The sequence below is a fragment of the Stigmatopora argus genome, chromosome 12 (assembly GCF_051989625.1).
Source record: "Stigmatopora argus isolate UIUO_Sarg chromosome 12, RoL_Sarg_1.0, whole genome shotgun sequence".
NCBI lineage: Eukaryota > Metazoa > Chordata > Actinopteri > Syngnathiformes > Syngnathidae > Stigmatopora > Stigmatopora argus.
This window is the reverse complement of record NC_135398.1, coordinates 6,113,222-6,131,150: the sequence shown is the minus strand read 5'-3', so window position 1 is coordinate 6,131,150 and position 17,929 is coordinate 6,113,222. Positions and strand designations below refer to the sequence as shown.

At 40.1% G+C, this 17,929-nt stretch overlaps 2 protein-coding genes across 7 annotated transcripts in view; both read left to right on the top strand.

Moving 5' to 3' along the window:
* Positions 1-11,017, top strand: klhl24a (kelch-like family member 24a). The gene is made up of 8 exons (XM_077615920.1): positions 1-262; positions 1,851-1,966; positions 2,154-2,998; positions 4,901-5,085; positions 6,565-6,683; positions 9,710-9,898; positions 10,364-10,552; positions 10,622-11,017. Exons 2-8 carry the CDS (start codon positions 1,892-1,894, stop codon positions 10,820-10,822), a joined length of 1,803 nt encoding a protein of 600 aa, XP_077472046.1. The 5' UTR covers positions 1-262; positions 1,851-1,891; the 3' UTR covers positions 10,823-11,017.
* A 2,493-nt stretch (positions 11,018-13,510) lies between these two features.
* Positions 13,511-17,929, top strand: part of yeats2 (YEATS domain containing 2) — a 73,207-nt gene continuing 68,788 nt past the window's right edge. For 5 of the 6 annotated variants that reach the window (XR_013304240.1, XR_013304238.1, XR_013304237.1 and 2 more), the window contains exons 1-8: positions 13,511-13,684; positions 14,049-14,162; positions 14,265-14,362; positions 15,501-15,593; positions 15,663-15,893; positions 15,977-16,095; positions 16,490-16,651; positions 17,748-17,859. Coding sequence is in view for 1 of the 6 variants with exons in the window: in XM_077615358.1 (XP_077471484.1) it covers positions 14,063-14,162; positions 14,265-14,362; positions 15,501-15,593; positions 15,663-15,893; positions 15,977-16,095; positions 16,490-16,651; positions 17,748-17,859 (915 nt within the window). In the remaining 5 variants the exon portion in view is untranslated. Of the gene's footprint in view, positions 13,685-13,982; positions 14,163-14,264; positions 14,363-15,500; positions 15,594-15,662; positions 15,894-15,976; positions 16,096-16,489; positions 16,652-17,747; positions 17,860-17,929 lie in introns of those variants that run through there. The other variant, XR_013304239.1, reaches the window with a different exon arrangement.

The window sequence follows — 17,929 nt, the reverse complement described above, 5'->3', positions numbered from 1 at the left end:
GTGGGCGCTCTGGGGAACTTTCTGTCGCAAGTATAAATAGCTTGTGTGTTTACAGTTATAGCCAGTCTTTTGTTATCGTTTCAAGTTGTTGTCAAAATGTGCGGATGCGTAATAACATACGTATTGTCCCGTAATTCATCAAGAGGAGTCGTTAAAATATACATTTAGGGACTTTTTTTCCCCCATCAAGTGGGTATTTTTCTAGCACTTTTGTTTTCACTTGGACCTTGAGAAGGAAGTTTCTTTTGGAAACCATCCTAAGGTAATTGTTGTGGATCATTTGAAACAATAATAGTTTGTGTTATATCGCTGTTTGATGTGGTTTTGTTGACATTCTATGTACATGAAATGCGAACGGAAGCTAATTTGCATTTTTAAATTGTGTTGTTGAAGGCTAATGGCCGGCTCCTTTGTTTACGACATGTCCACGCTTTTCTTTTTCTCTCTCTCACCATTTATCTACTGTTAGGAAATTATTCAAGTGCGATTATATCTGATATTAGTAGGCATTTTGATCAAAGTGATGTACACATAATTCATTAATTTCGTTTTTACACACGTGCAGTACATTTTATTGAAAACTTTAATTTGACATGAAATACGGTTTTCGAGATGTAGGAAAATGATTTATGATGTGAAAAATACTCAAAACTGTGTACAGTGGAGATATATGATTAAAACAAAGACTGGTGAAAGTAGATTTTTCTGATTTAATTTCTCTATTCAAAGGTATTTCAATTTTATCGCCCGTTATGTACATTGAATTAATAATAATTTGTTTGTTTGTTATGTGTGACCACAATTACTGAGAAGCATTGTGGCCTAACCAGTCGTTTGGTGTCATTGAGGCGCTTGCTCGGATGCTGATGGCTGGCAGGTGTACTTATCTACTTGATGCACGTGAAAAAAAACGACAGTGTTGAACATGAGCCAAAGTGTAAAAATAAACGCCAGTGAATAAGCTCACTTGTCCAGTTCCCAATCAGCTGTTTTATTTATTAATAGAAATAAATCATAGCAGTAACATCATGCCCAACACAATTCTGACAATAGTGACTCTGAGGAAACTCTGAGTGTTTGTATTCGTACTCCAACTAGCAGTTTGATCTGAAAATTCATGACGACTCCAAATTTATCTATGTAGATTGCAACTTTGAGCACCAGAATGGACTCCTATTTGACTCTATCATGTTGACTTTTGACCTTTTGTTTTTAGTACAGACTTACAGTATGGAAATAACCATTGTGGGATTTTTCCATCTTTTCAAGTTTCCAGTCCAAGGTGTGCGCCCGCTTTTGTGTCAGAGTTGTTGACGTGCTATCCTGGCGAGTCCCTCCCCCTACTTGTTTCAAAACAAACCTGACTGGCATGTAGGTTGGTCCTTCCAACGGTTGCTTAACTTGTCTCCCGCCTCTTTCGCTCTTTCGTCTCACGGAGTCCATTGTGCTCCGGGGCACAACTGTTTAATGTCAGTGATCATCTCGAGGAAGTGTCGGCCCACTGATATGTGTGAGGGTCCGTGTAGTTTTAACAGAAATGCCATTCTCTTAAAAAAATAAAAAATGAAAAGTGATGAGAGAAATTTCGAACTTCATCCCAGTCTTAACTGAATATTTTTGCTTCTGATGTGGGTTCTTTTGTTTGCCTTTTTCACCCTCCCTTATTTCTGACTCTAGTAGGTACACCTGACAATGACATCATACTGGGTTTGTTGACACATGTCCTAATTAAATATATGTTGAGTTTTTGGCATGATGTCGCTAGATGGACTCTATTCCAAGCGTCTGAACAAACAATGTGATGATCATATGTGTATTTTTCTGGTGTAAAGATACATGCTTTTTGACAGGTCATCTTAAGGTACACGGGTCTCCTTTGAAGGCTGTCGCCATGGTGTTGATTCTGGGCAGGCGGATGAACAGGGAGGAGACTGGCATCAGAGACTCACCGGCTGTCAAACGCAAGGTGCACTGAACGTAGTCTTTGCTGTCTACTATTTATGCTAAATGCCAAGAGGGCACTCTTTCCAAAGTCCAGACAAGCTTTATTTTTTTAAAATTTAATGGCATTTTATTTTGCTGACGACATTTCCAGGACCCAAGTTTGAGAACCATTTTCAACTGTTCTGAAACTAGAATTGCTATTTCTTCAGGTGTTTGAAGTGGACTCCAAGACCTTCGCAAGCCAGGAAGTGTTAGACTTCTGCTCTGGCTCCTCCCACTCCGAGGGCATCCTGCAGGTGTTCAACGAGTTCCGCGACTGCCGCCTCTTCACCGACGTGGTCATCAGCGTCCAGGGTCGCGAGTTCCCTTGCCACCGGGCCGTGCTCTCGGCCTGCTCCTCCTATTTCAGAGCCATGTTCTGCAACGATCACCGGGAGAGCCGCGAGATGTTAGTGGAGATCAACGGCATTCTGGCCGAAGCCATGGAATCCTTCCTCACCTACGTTTACACCGGCCGCGCCAAGATCACGACGGAGAACGTGCAGTTCCTCTTCGAGACCTCCAGCCTTTTTCAAATTGCCCCCTTGCGTGACGCCTGCGCAAAGTTCCTGGAGGACCAGCTGGACCCGTGCAACTGCCTGGGCATCCAAAGCTTCGCCGACGCTCACTCGCTCAAGCAGCTCGCCAGTCGCTGCCGCAGTTACGCTCTGGCCAATTTCTCCGACGTGGCGCAACACGAGGAGTTCCTGGACCTCCGTAGGGAAGAGCTGGAAGAGTACATTGACAGTGACGAGCTGTCCATCGGGAGAGAGGAGGTCGTGTTCGAGGCGGTGATGCGCTGGGTGTACCGCGGCGTGGAGCAACGCAAACCCTTGCTGAAGTCCCTCCTCCACCATGTGCGCCTGCCGCTACTTCACCCCAACTACTTTGTCCAGACGGTGGAGGGAGACCAGCTGATCCAGAATGCGCCAGAGTGCTATCATCTTCTCCACGAGGCCAGGCGCTACCACGTACTCGGAAATGAGATGATGTCACCTAGAACCCGGCCGCGCAGGTAATGTTTGCCCTTTGTTTATGGCCTGTGTTGAACCGGTTTGCATAGGGAACGTGCTAGGTCGGATGGAGAAATGGCTTGTTTCTGTTTCCCTCTAGCTGGCTCGCTTCTTTAAAGACAACTCTTAAGTGAATTGGAAAAAATACTGAATTTCAATGATCTGATATCTGATAAAGGAAACGATAAAACGTCAATGAAAGCAGTACATAACTCTTAGCACGTGCATCTTATGCTCATGGGTATAATTGACATGCAAATGTTAGACTAGAGTATCATTTTCCTCCATTATCATAGCTCTCAGAAATTACTCATTTGCATACTTAATTACTTGGAGCAACCATTTTTTCCCATGATTCCAATTTATGCTAGATGTTGTCCTTGCTTTCAACTCTTTGCGATTGTTCGCATTGGATGTCTAATTAAATTTTAACTGAATTTAATATTTCTTTTTTTTTGTTAACTCCTTGCCTACCATTGATGGCATAGCCGACCAATCTATTTTGATTGTAAGCCTCTTTCAGTCAAAACTGATTGGACGTAGCGCCGTTAATGTCAGTTAATGAGTTAATAGGGACTAGAAAACATCAACATGACTTCTGCTTGGGGGTCCTGAAAGTGTTGTTGTTCTACTTCTACTGTATTTATATATGGAGTGGTATGTAGTAAATGTTTTTGATTGCGTGGCTGTTCTAAGTACAGTGTGGCTGTGTTTTTATAGTACTGTGTAAAACCAATAACGTGATGCGACAAGCTAGTAGAAATGTCTGGTCTTGTTTTCACCCCCGCAGCAAAATGTACTTTACTTCATCACGTCATATTTGTTTATCATTTAAGTTTGTCTGATGGAGCAAAGGTCGCTGAGTGAAACCTCGTTAATGAAATTTAAAACCAAGTACACGGTGGGCAGCTGTTCAGCGTGCAGCAGCTGCTCTATTGAACTGTTGTAACGGCTTGCGTTTTGACCTTGTGGAAGCTGCGTGCTGTGTATTTTAGCTGTATTGTGTCCGTATCCAGGCAGGTTTGTTCTCAGTGGGAAAGCCAAGCAGGCAATTGGTCCTCTTTTTTTGCAGTTTGCCCAGGGGGGTTTAAGTATATTTATAGGGGTATTTATAGTTGATTGATTTGCTCCATCTACGTCTTCGCTTTTGCTAAACTTCCAGCACGTGCAGACAACATCACATGGAAGATAAAAATAATAATAATATTACACTACACCAGTTCAATTTATACTAATCTTCCCACACTGTCTTCCATCACATGACACAATCTCAAGACCGTCCTCAACAAAGAGGATTTCTTCAACTTGCAATTTTGAACTATGTGATCATGGAAAGGGAGCTCAAGCCATGTTTCAACTTTTGTTTTTGTTGCAGCTGGGTTTGATAGAAGCCCTTGATTATGAACTTTGCCTTGGAGATAAGTGAAGCTACCGCTCAAGGAATTTTACTTCTCTTTTTCCTGTAACAATCTGTCAAAATCTCCACGTGAACGTGTGCGTGCTTACGTGCCATAGTCTACATATGGCACTCATTTAAGTCATTGGATGCCTTTGATGGGTCGTGGGGGGTGCTGGAGTCCATCCCAGTGCATTAGGCGAACGCCCTGAATTGGCGGCCAGCCAATCGCACAGCACGAGGAGACGACAAACATCTCATAGGGCTTAAAAAGTTCTCTGTAATGATAAAAAATGCATGTTTATGAAAGATTTCAGGCATCACCAATGAGTTGTTCACAGCAATTTACCTTTAACATTGGAAATTTGGTATGGTCTCTCCACCTTGGAAAGCATGAGCGAATTTCTAGTCATTGTTTAAAGAATTGTTGATTCGGCTCTTCGGGGAACCTATTGTATTATTTCAACACTTTATTGTGTCCTCTCACCCTCACTCTTCCCGTTTCTAGGTCGACTGGCTACTCCGAGGTGATTGTGGTTGTGGGCGGTTGTGAGAGAATCGGTGGCTTCAACTTGCCCTACACAGAGTGCTATGACCCAGTGACGGGAGAGTGGAAGTCGCTGGCCAAACTGCCCGAGTTCACCAAGTCAGAGTATGCAGTTTGTGCCCTCCGAAATGACATTCTGGTGTCAGGTAAGAACGCTAGACCGAACCCTCAAACACTTCACTCCCTCCCTTTTTATACTTTCTATAGAAAGTATTTATTTAGTTGGTGCCGGTGAATCCTGCCCCCCCAAGTGACCATGGCTGTTTTCGGCCCAAACCTTTTTTTTTTCTTTTCCAATCTCAGCCTTCTTCAAACAATGGAAAATGTGAGCGTGAAAACCTAATGCCCGACTTTTGTGCTTTTCTACTAGCCCGTCTTTAAGGCTACTCTCCTTCCTTGAAATCTTCTTTATGATATTTGCATCTACTGCATTTGATATCATATCATGATTTTATTTTATTTGCTCTGGGTGTTGTACTTTTGGATCCTTGCCTATGTTAAGAATAGTGTAAGGCTTCATTGGTGACACCTAGATTTGCTCATTGCGTCACTTATTTGTACTTTTCAGCCAAACTTCAAGTGTCTAAAGTTCAGTGAGTGGTGTTCTCCCATGTCACTGTAGAGGTGGTTGTTTTTTTAATTTTGATTTTATTGACGAATGAGCCATTTTAAATGTGCCTTCAAACCTGGGCCGTGCTCAAACATGCCCAGCATATGTTAGAAACGCACAGAAAAAAAATGCAGCAGTTGAGAGGAAAGAAAGAAGGCGGGGGGAAATGTGGTCTTTCGTTGAGTGTGTCTCGTGTTTATGTTTTTTTTTTATATGGGCGCACAAGTCCTCACGTGTGCATGAACTATCTACCCTCAAGAACCCGCCTGGAAAAGTCAACCCACCCTGCCTCCCCCTGTGTCCGTCTCAAAGACACACACTTTCCTTGAACCAGTTCCCCTTTTTTTTCTCACCACTCTGTTATTGTATTTTCAATTTCACTCAACTGCTACCCTCCTCCACTCTGCCTAAATGTCCCTAAAGAGGGTGTGTGTGATGTGAGGGGGGGGGGTCTTCATCATTCAAAGCTGCATTAAGCTCTATTCTTAAATAGCATGTGGCCCCAAATGTTTATCCAGAACCAGTCATGTCTTCTGTTCCAGGACAACAACTCCACCACCACTTTGTCAACAGTTAATCAAGTGCGACCACACACATTTACAGTTGTGTCGAAATAATTTTACCCCAGAATAGTATGGTGTTGTAGTATGATAGTTTTTCCTCATTATATTCATAAATATTAAAGTAAAACTCGACAATTGTAGTTGTCTAGATTGCGATTGTTCTGTTTATGAGTGAGATAAAAAAAATGTCAGACTTGTTGCAACACTAAGTGCAGTGGAGGTTCAATTATTTTGAACATCACAGTAGATTTACATACCACCGTTGCTTAGCTGACACCTGGTCTTACAGTTACCTCCTCAGGCAACAGGAAAAATCTTCATCCTGAATCCTCTGCCCATTTATCATTGAATATGGCCGGCACAAGAAGCTTAAATTCAGCCTATACGTTGCACTTCAGAGCTTTAACACTTCCATGGTCTTTTCTTTAATTGCACTTCTCTCATGTGGACAGGTGGTCGCATCAACAGCAGGGATGTGTGGATGTATAACTCACAGCTCAACCTGTGGATCAGAGTGGCTGCATTAAATAAAGGACGATGGAGGCACAAGATGGGAGTTCTGCTCGGCAAGGTGAGATTTTAACCGAGTCGGGTAACGCAGGTGTAAATGCAGCATTGACATTATGAGTCACAGTCTAAAATAAATTAAATAATTGGTTGTCCAGAGCAAATAAGCATCCTGGAATGTTACGAAAAGCTTCCCTAAACAATTAAAACAACCTGAATTCACGTACAAGATTTTTTTTAAATGTTACTTTTGCTTGTGATTGACAGTAATGGTCTGGTTGTCAGTGCTTTTAATTGGTAAATAGGAAGTCACTCTAAATTCCAGTCTTTAATTTCAATAGTTTTGCGTTTGCTTATCAGTCTCGTACGATAACAACGGCGCCTTGTCAAGAGGAGCAACAGTATATCATCTTTTTATTGTTTCTTGTATGTCCTGCTTCAATGGTGATATCAAAAACACTTTGAGTCGTAAAAATATGCCTCAAAGGGTTTGACTTGAAGACGTCTGTCTTTCGTGATGTCAATTTTTCTCAAGGCGTCGAATATATGGCAATTGGACACTTTCTAGTTATCCTAGTCCATGTTTGACTGTAAACTAATGTACGCGGCAAGAATGGCATGAACTTGGCTCCCATTGACATAAAAGTCTCATCAGGCAAGAAGCTAAGTGTAAAAACACTTTGACTGAAGTGTTTATACACGTGACACGATACCCCTACCCTCCCTACTCTACTTACTGTACTATTTACAGTCTTTAATACTTGCCAGCTGGACACTTCTGTTTAAGGGCACCACACTTTTCTTGGATCTGGGCCCATCACTTATGCTTGAAAGTCGCGTTGTACTCGAAGTATATACACGTGTACATAATGTTAAGCCATAGTACATTAGATGAAAATAATGCATACAGCAACTTGATCCCATTGTTATTGAAGTCAGGAATTAACTCGAAACACAGTTTAGCTCACTTATGAAGATATTTTTTAGGTTACCACCAGCAGGTGGCTGTCTTTACTTGTCATGTACATTTTCAAATCGGTTAATATATTTATGTTTTACTATCCTATCTATTACCATTTACTAATTTAATAGTTACCCAGCTATTCTGCCCTATTTCCCCACCACACATGATTGAGTGACACAGTTAGTGATTACGCAGTCCTGAGTATACACGCAAATACACATTTTTCCTGAAGAGACACATTCCTTTTATTCCCAGAAGGGGGTTCACGTCTCGGTCTTCTTCCTGTCTCTGTCGTGCATGTGTTATATATTTTTTTCCCTGTGCGATTGAACTTTTTGAATCTTTCCAGTTTTCTACTGCGTTGCGCTAAATAACAACTCTGTTTGAAATGTTCTTTCATGTGCCCTTTTAATTCCATGTACTTTGCCCTCTTTAAACAGCTTTTAAATATTCAGTATATCTTTTGTGGTTGATAGTTCCCGCATGAAGTGATTCAGTTCCTTGTCTAGCATGTCCTCATTCTATCTTCAATTTCCTCTTTTAATTTCCTATTTGAGCTGTGAGACAAATGCTCACAGGTACTGAACTTGATTGTTGTCATTTGGAAACCAGCCTATTAACTTGCTGGCACCTTTTCGGGTTATTTTAGAATGGTTCACAGAGGAAAATGTTTCAGTACTTGCTTTTATCTGACAGGCCACACACTTACTGTGTTTACTGGTAGGGTAACCCATCTTTTAGTTGGAAGTGCACTTAAACTCAACCACACCTCTGTCCTGTCTATGAACCCCCGTTACAGCGGCACAAAAATAGGTCTTGTTGTTGTCATGTTAGCTCGGCGACAGCTGCAGCCTTCTATTAAGGCCCATTCTTTATTCTTTACACGACTCTGTTTGTATCAGTTTTTAGACACCCCCGTTCTTTATTAAAACATCGCCGCATTCCGTACCATTCCTAATAAAATGTGTTTTTTTTTTCAGTGCAGTGGTGTCAGACTCGGGTTGGTTCGCGGGCCGCGTTAACGTCAACTCGATTTCATGTGGGCCGGACCATTTTAGATAAACTTAGATAGACTTTTTATAAATGGATTAAAAGAACTGGATTAAAATCCCTGAATATTCAGTTTTTATAGATCTAAAACGATGTTTATTTTAGCTTTGTATTAAATATATTTTTAGATTTTATAAAAATATTTTTGAACTAAAAACACAGAAAAAAATGATTAAAAAATTACAATTATTGATTTAAAAGGGGGAAAATCAGGAAATTTAATATACATCTATGCTCTTCATTTTAATTTGATCCTAAAACAGAAAGTCGGCACTCATGATTTACTTTCCCGGGCCACACAAAATGATGCAGCGGGCCAGATTTGGCCCCCGGGCCGCCACTTTGACACATGTGCCCTAATCCATAACTTTTGATTGACCTTTGAACAGACATTTTCTTCTTCTCATAATTCTATTCTTTGACATGCATTACTTTACAGATAAAATGCTTACTATCAAATATGAGATCGTGTTGTTGTACCCTACGAAAAACACTTCAGTAACTGATACTCACTAGACAGACATTCCCTCTATTCGTAAATGCAAATATTAAACTTTTTTTTTAAACAAAAGCAAAACACAATTTACTTTTCCAAAAAGACAAAGCCAAACACTTTTCTCCATAAGGGTTTAATTCTTTTGTATCTTGTGACTAGTGAGAATACTAATGGCGCTTTGCTTCATCCACATGTTTGTATAGCTTTTCTGGGTGAGTGTGTTTAATCATTTTATGGACTCTTCAAAGTGCGTCAATACTTGTCAAACGTTCAGGTTGTATAAAGTATTAAGATGCATGCTGAATTAGACGGGTTAGTCAATAACAATAGCCTGTGGGCCAGAGTTTACGGACGTCAGTAAGAGGTTGTGTTCATTCAAAAGCAATGCGTCATTCATTATATTCCCCTCTCCACACCTGAAAGACTGGTTCTTTTTGTCTCGCTGCACGATCACATGTTCACCTTTTGTAATTAGATGAGCTGTTTCCCGTTTAACATTGGAAAACAGCAAGCGTGCTCTGCCTCCGAAGCTTTTGGTAAACAACTGATATAACCGTGTGGGTGTGTGTATTGCATGCAGGTCTACGCCGTGGGTGGCTACGATGGCCAGAGCCGCCTGAGCAGTGTGGAGTGTTACGACTCCTTTTCTAATCGTTGGACAGACGTGGCACCCTTGAAAGAGGCGGTCAGCTCTCCGGCCGTGGTCAGCTGTGCTGGCAAGCTCTTTGTCATAGGAGGAGGCCCGGACGATAATACCTGTTCAGACAAGGTGGGAAACGGACGTCTTCCTGCCTCAAACATGCAATCTACCAGTAGTGATGACAGCTATGGTTCCTATTTAACACAACTATCCTAATGAAATCAAAAACAATGTGTCGCTTGCTTCCTGAACAACTCAACACAACCGTACGATTTGAAATGTTACATAGAGTCTCATTCAAGGTGGTTACATCACATGAAATCATAGGAAATCAGCAGTTAAAAACCAAGGAAAAATACATCAAAGCAAAACTCGAACACAAACCAAATATGCTATAACATGAAATTTATAGACACACTGATAAACAATAGTGTTTTCGGCCTTTTTTAACCTAACAGCTCTCCGTAACCACAGGGATTATGGGAAATGTTGTTTAGTTAGCATCACAGCTCCGTGATTTCTTAATTTTGCATTTTCAACTTTGTATATATATTTAAAATGAATGAAAAGGATTCCCTAAACTGTGTTTTCCAGGTCCAATGCTACGATCCAGAGACAGACACTTGGTTGCTCCGAGCCAATATCCCCATCGCCAAGCGCTGCATCACCGCCGTCTCGCTCAACAACCTCGTGTACGTGTGCGGCGGTCTCACCAAGTCGGTGTTCTGCTACGACCCCGTGGAGGACTACTGGATGAATGTGGTACACACGTTTGCCAAACAGGTACAACAAGTGGCACCAAAAAAAAGGTCTACCTCCTTGACCCTAACCGCCGTGTCTTTCCACGCGTAGGAGAGCTGCGGTATGTCGGTGTGTAACGGTAAGATCTTCATCCTGGGCGGCCGGGGCGAAAACGGCGAAGCGACGGACACCATCATCTGTTACGACCCGGCGACGGGCATCATCACGGGCGTGGCCGCTATGCCGCGTTGCATCTCCTACCACGGCTGTGTGACCATACATCGCTTCAATGACAAGTACCCGAGGCCCTGACCAAATACACGCATGCACTCGTACTAGTGTACGAGTGCACACACACACACACACACACACACTTCATCACATTACTACACGTGTCGCTCATTTAATTTATTTTCCCACAGCATCATGTAGCAACACTCATAGCGGTCGGTGCTGGGAGATTTTAGCTTTAAAAGTGGAAAGGTTTTCTTTTCAATTATATTAGCGGCAAAATCAAATATTAATTTCCTGAAAAAAAGTCCAAGTAGTTTAGGAAACTGGTCCTAATTCATGCCAAGAAGGAGACGAGTATATTTCATGTACAGAATGTCACAAAAATCCGTTTATGCATTCTTAATTCAATGTATTCATTCATTTTCCGTTCCGCCTATACGCAAAAATATGCTGTCGGGAACAGAAAATCTTTGTGGCAGGTGGTGATATTGCAACAATATTGTTTTGATATAATTAGTGAGCCGTGGGAAAAGGACTGATGTGATGACAAAAACCCGAAAGCCTCAGCTTCTAAATGCTTTAGCTTCGCGTCTGTCTGTCTGAATGTTAGAGGAAATGAGATTAAAATACGGAAGTTTGTAGTGTGTTCGTCCTGTATATGCAATATTTTGACAATTCAAGCCTACTCCTCTGATATTTACTTCACAAATGAAGTTTGATGATTAGAATAATACATTCCTTCAGAAATAAATCTATAGATTCAAATTATTTCCAAATGGAGGCATTTAAAATCAATTATTGACAGATCGAACAACCATAATAATGCAAATGGAGATTTTTTAATACACTTTTTATTGCATTTTTATTATAGACCACTACTGTAGTTTAAATAAAAAAACAGGTCAAGATCAAATTTGGGAAAACTAGTGACTTCATTTTTTAGGTAATTATATATTATATACTCCTTTCATTTCTATATGCCTTTCCCTTTGCCACTCTGATTTAAGATTTAAAAAAAATATTTGTAACATTTTGCTATTCTACCAATCAAATTAATCTCATTACTGTTTTTGTTTTAAGAAATATAAGTTATCAGTGTGATTTAAAAAAAAAAAACATTTTTTATACAGTTCTTGTGTAACCTTTTAGACAAGTATACATCTTTTTCACTTGTAGATACAGTGAGAGGCCATTTGTAGATCAAACTCTCAATACTAGATTTTGCTCTGAATATGCGGAGTGCATGGAAAGATATGGTTTATCGTTTAAGTGAGTTTTATGACATTTGAACGGTGTCATCCATCGCGCGCTCGCTCCTCCGTGTAAGCTAATGCGGCTTCCACCTTTAGCATTAAAAGACACAAAGATGGAACTCAGGTTTATTCTTCTGTCCACGCGGGAGTTAGTGCAGGTTAGATAAGGATGTGTTTGAAGCACTAGCCCTGACTAAAGGTCAGTCATGTTCTTGAAAATATGTGTTAATAGACAAGTTGTTGCTGTGAACCTTTATGTATTTTCTTGTACTTTAATGTATTGTTTATTTGCCCCAATAGTGCACTTTGAGAGAACGTCGTTAAGTAGATCTTAGTGTTTTCTTTTTACTTTTATTCCTTTGTATTTTTTATTTTTCATTTAATGATGTTTTCTTTCAAGTGAAAAGTGGAGGAGATTGTGTAGTGTTAAGATACGGAAACAAGGACAACAGAAGACAGTTCACTCAAAGCATGATGATGATTACTGTCTATTTTATATTGAACTTTCCAAAAATATAATTCCTCAGTTTTTCTAAAAAGGGCCTCATGTCACGCAGGAGGTTAACAAGAATAAGAAATATTGGTAACAAGCTGGTAAGATATATTTGTAGTGACTAAAAAGGCTGATTGTTTGTGTGAGAAAAAGTTTGTGTGTGAGTCTGGGTATATTCACTTTGTACACAAATGGGATGTAACTTGTCTAATGTTAATATTTTCCGTTAAAATTATTTTTGTATTTTAAGACTTTTTCAGCCTTGCTTAAATAAGATTTACAGGTATTTTGCATTTTTTTGTGGGATAGGGTGTTTTTGACCCCGTGTGCAAAAGGTAACAAAGTCTGAGCTTTATAAAACTGATTTCAGTACGAATGGACGTAGAAACTCATTTGGACGAATTGGAATTGATTGTGATGTCATCTTGTATGTGATTATGTGCCTTTTAAGAATAAACCAGCAGGGGAATAATGATGTTTTTTATATGAACTATTACAAACCAATATGTGATGTTATATTTTATGTTTACCGGGAATGTAACTATTGACTTGTGTACAATAAATTTCAATAAAGTTGTTCTATCATACCAAATGCATGGTGTAAATATTTGTTTCCAATTTTTGTGTTTAATTCGTGAATAAGTACTATTGCCTAGTCATTTTTCAAGTAGTGGAGTGGGGTTGTTACCAACCTTTTTTTCTGTGAATGATTGCTTCCAACCCTCCCAGTCAAAATGGATTGGACATCTATCCCCGTCAACGGCGGGTAATGAGTTTAATAGTATGATATTTAAGGGAATTTAAAAATATATATCTTAGAGTGCTATTAGGACCTCAACGAGTGTATTTCGGTCATTTAAATGTTATAATTTTATTAACTTCCATAATGTATTATTTTATCTGGTCCTAGAAAATATAATAAAATCAGTGTAAATATTATGATAATATTTAATCACAGAGTATACATAATAGCATGTTACAGTATTTGTGCAACAGCGCCTCGTAGTGGAAAATCTGGTGAACTCCAGTGCTAGCTACCCTTAATGTAGCTTTCTTGTCCACATCGAGATTTAGCAATTTTGCCCAAACACGAGTTTGCAATATGCACAGTGAAACGGCGAAAAGCCTGCACTACCACTGAATTAGAAGTAACCGGCCGCAAAGGAACGTTTCTCCGCACAGCCGGGCTTTCTAGTAAGTTTATAGCGAAGCTTCCCACGCCTTTGTATCGGAAAAAGCCGTGCTAGCCGGCTGCTGCTAGCACTATTATGCTAACTCGCTGTAGCCACGAAAAGAACATTTTTCTGCACGGCGATCTCAAGGTTTAGGACTGGAGTGTACTGTTATGTCAGTTTCGTTGTTGGATTTTTTATTTAAATGAGAGACAAATGTGTGTAAGCGTGGCAGGGAGGGAGCAGTGCCGATACTTTAGCATTAGCCGAGTCCTGCAATACCGCTGCTGGCCAGCATGCTAAACGTCAAGAAACGCCACTTCTGTAAATTAGGGCACCGGTGTGGTTTGCTTCTAGTGATCACCTCGTGTTTCTTGCTTCCTCAGGAGGTTAAAAAAACATGTCGGGGATTAAAAGAAGAATAGAAGATGGCGATCCCGACTATGAAGATATTGCACTCGTCCAAAATAGTAAACGAAACAAAACTGCGGAGTTAAGTGGTAAGTGTTTTAAAGGCACGCACTGTACACCTGTCTTGGCTCATTTGAAGCCACTTTGCGGTGATTGCATTGAGTGTAAAATGATCTTCATGTTTCTCAAAGCTCGAGATGCAACAGTGCAAAAGATAGAAGCCATCATCACTGAGCAGTTCTCTTTGGAGATGAAGAATAAGGAGCATGAAATAGACATTATTAGTCAGGTAAAACCTTGCCTATGTCAGTCATCAAGATCTCATCATGTCATCTGCATGCATTAATGAATCTGCTTTTTGAGCTTTCTCTTTGCATCCTATCTGGTGACTCATTTAAAAAAAATTCAAACCAAGTGATCGATAAAAAAAGTACCTTCTCATACTACTATTTTACCATCATCTAAGAATTGTGATGGGAATTTGGGTTATCTTAATAAAAAATGCTCTAAAACTATTTTTTCTTGAACATGGTACAATTCTTGATTATCTATAACTACTATAACGTAAGGATTTGTCATCAGTGTAGTTTATAGAAAAAAATAAACAGTGAATTAGTTACGCTGAGACTAGGGTATACTACAGTGCTGTGGTACAATGGTATGCTGCCTTTCAAGCCTTGAAAACAAACAAACAAACTCTTGGCAGTGCATATCTCAGTGCACAGAATAAAGTGCCCGTCCCAAATCCCGTATTCGGGAAATTTCATTGTGACAGTAGCAAGAAATGGCATAGTTATAAGTTAGACAGTACAGTCAAAGGCCGCAGAACAACAAAGCAAAAGCACAAAGTACAAAGCAAATCAAAGTCAATGGTGCAATAATGTGCGGTAGAGTTGTCGCCAGTAACGGATCCAAATGTGCCGAATCTATATTGGTTTAAATGTGTAAAATTTGACGTGCTAATAAATAATGTCACCATAATGCACACTATTACTACTTGAATGCTTATACAAGTATAATGAGATTTAAAGCTTCACCATGAAGTGCACAAATAAATACTCAATAAATAATAATAATAATGATAATAAATACATCATCAATAAATAATAAATAAATAAGTAGTCAACAGCATAAGTAGTAGTCAACTAAATAAATAAGTATAGTCAACATAGATAAGTAGTCAACATGAATAAATGGTCACAATAAGTATAGGTACAAAAAGTGACTCAATTGGTTAGCAGTTTATGGAGTTTTAGGACAAGCACAAGATAAGACATTAGTCTTGATTAGGTCTTGGTAGGTGCAGAACTCGACTTGTGTATGTTTCTAAAATGTCCATACTATGCAACATGGCTGAATTCACTACAGTCTTAGAAAGATTTTTTTTATTTGAGAGTAACAGATGATTATTCTTTTTTGTTTCACAGCGACTCAATGAAGCCCGAAGAATGATGGACAAATTGAGAGCGTGCATAGTGGCCAATTTCTATGCCAACGCTGGCATGACAAAGCTCCAGGAGGTCGTTTCCTACATTTCTAGGATCCAAATTCCAGTTTTTTTGTGTGTAACATTGCTGTGTATCACGCAGAGCTCTAAGAATGACCCCGCCGTGCTCAACCACCCGGCCATCCGCAAATTCCTGGAGTCTCCGTCTCGTTCCTCGTCGCCACTCAACCAGGGCTCCGAGACGCCATCGCTGGCCCAGTCCGAGTCGGAGTCCCTTTCGCAGCACGGAGACGCTACTGACAAGGATGCCGAGGGATCTTGGAGAGAAAAAGGCGGTAGGCATGAACGGAGACCGGGCCGCAACACTGGGAAGGTGGGTCCAAATATTTGCTTCTAAAAGCTTAGATCCTACGTTTGAATCTGACAATTTGACTTATGTTCTCTGATTGCTTTTAGGACACGTTTGGTGTGCCAACAATGCTTGGAAACGAGCAGAGGACGACGCACCACAGCACTGGGAACGAGGCATCAAAACTCTATGCAAAGAAGACAATCGTCGTCGGGAATGTTTCCAAGTACGTGACTTGTCGAACGAAGCAAATTCGTTAGTTGTCCAGCTTGATTAGCTACGCTTCATTTTGATTGATTGGGCCTTTCACTCTCAATTGTGCGTCATCAACATGACCCGTCTTGTGGTGGAGACGTCATCATCAACATTGCGGCTTGCGCTTTCCCAATGATTTTCTACAACCAATGACTCGCTCAATCGATTTCCTTACGCTCCACTGCACTGTCACAGTCAAAATTGAAGAGCCTGGGAGGGGGGAGCATATTGATGGACGGGAAGCTAAAGTGCCTTCTGAAATGAATGTTCATTTTGCGTTTTTTTTCTTCTTCAAACATTAATTTAAATCTGTGGATAAATGCCTACGTTTGACAGGAGGTTTCTCCACTCTTTCCACTCCTTAGATACATTCCTCCTGATAAGCGAGAGGAGAATGACCAGTCGACTCACAAGTGGATGGTATACGTCCGAGGCTCCAGGAAGGAGCCCAGCATCGACCACTTTGTCAAGAAAGTTTGGTTCTTTTTACACCCTAGCTACAAGCCTAATGACCTGGTGGAAGTCAGGTTAGTCAGCACTTGATTGCATCGTGGTTGCCTCGGGCAGCTCTGGGTGAAACAAACTTGTTCCAATTATTTGCCTTTGCGTCATCCACTTCTCTGTCGACATGCAACACAGTGTTTATGCCAATTATTATGTTAGACCAGTAATTACCTCTTTCCTGATAAAATGAAGAAACAAGCTTCTAGTTAACCCTTTGTAAGGCACATTTAAATACTATGACAGTTAAAAAAGAAAATTGGTATTGTAGTCCATAACCAGAGTTTTTCATTTGGATTTATTGGCATTTTATTTCTTTATCATCGTATGCGGTGATATGAATAATAATGATAATTAATCATCATTCACAATAAATATAACATACATCACAACAATAATATGATTAATAAAAATGAAAATATGTCTAAAACATAGACTATTAGATGTCCACACATTTGGATATGATATTTTTGGTCTTGTAAAACAAACTCTTATACCAAATGTTTATATTGTGGCCTACATGGCCCGAAATATGTTGTCCACGTCTGTGGCAGCCAGGGCTTTTTTGAGAGAGATATTTTTTTTTTGATTACCAAAAATAGACACTTGCCCTATAAAATGTTTAGAAATAGTCTCTGTGGCGATTTGGTGCATCTTTCAAGGTGGCCTGCATAAGCGGAAACCGTTAAGATCGCTCATCTTCAAGCGTCTCCAATCTGAAGCCTTCAATTACAGTCAATTTAAGGCGCAGGCGTCCATTTTTGCACCACCAACTAAAAAGTACGCACTTTGTGATGACGCGAGACTCGCACAATGACTCAATCTCATTATAGATTAAACTTCATGGAAATTATGAGTGAACAAATATAAAATAAGCACTCCCATGCGTGTATACGTGGATGACACTGATGATTTACTCTCTTGGTAACAATGGCTAAAAATATCAAATGCGAAGTGAGTCATAAAAAAGGCAAGGTAGTAATTATTTAAGACAAGAGATAATTTTTCACTTGTTTTTTTCCTTCTTTTTTTGGTTGACTGGCACACTAGGTCGATTAAAGGTCTTTTTCAAGATTTCCACATTGACTTGACTCACAGGATTTTTCCACTCTTTATTAACAGCGAGCCTCCATTTCATTTAACTCGTCGCGGGTGGGGTGAGTTTCCCGTGAGGATCCAAATCCACTTCAAAGACCCTCGCAACAAACGTATTGATATTATTCACCAGCTCAAGGTCAGATCATATCTATTGTTTTGAACCTTTTCATTGCAGTATCTGCCACAAAACCATTTTTTTCTTCCCC

What these genes read in the sequence shown, in the direction of transcription:
- klhl24a (XM_077615920.1), top strand. Translation starts at nt 1,892, where the DNA reads ATGGTGTTGATTCTGGGCAGGCGGATGAACAGGGAGGAGACTGGCATC. An exon ending in TGGGAGTTCTGCTCGGCAAG is followed by an intron (nt 6,684 to 9,709) that starts GTGAGATTTTAA and finishes TATTGCATGCAG; the next exon opens with GTCTACGCCGTGGGTGGCTA. An exon ending in TACACACGTTTGCCAAACAG is followed by an intron (nt 10,553 to 10,621) that starts GTACAACAAGTG and finishes TTCCACGCGTAG; the next exon opens with GAGAGCTGCGGTATGTCGGT.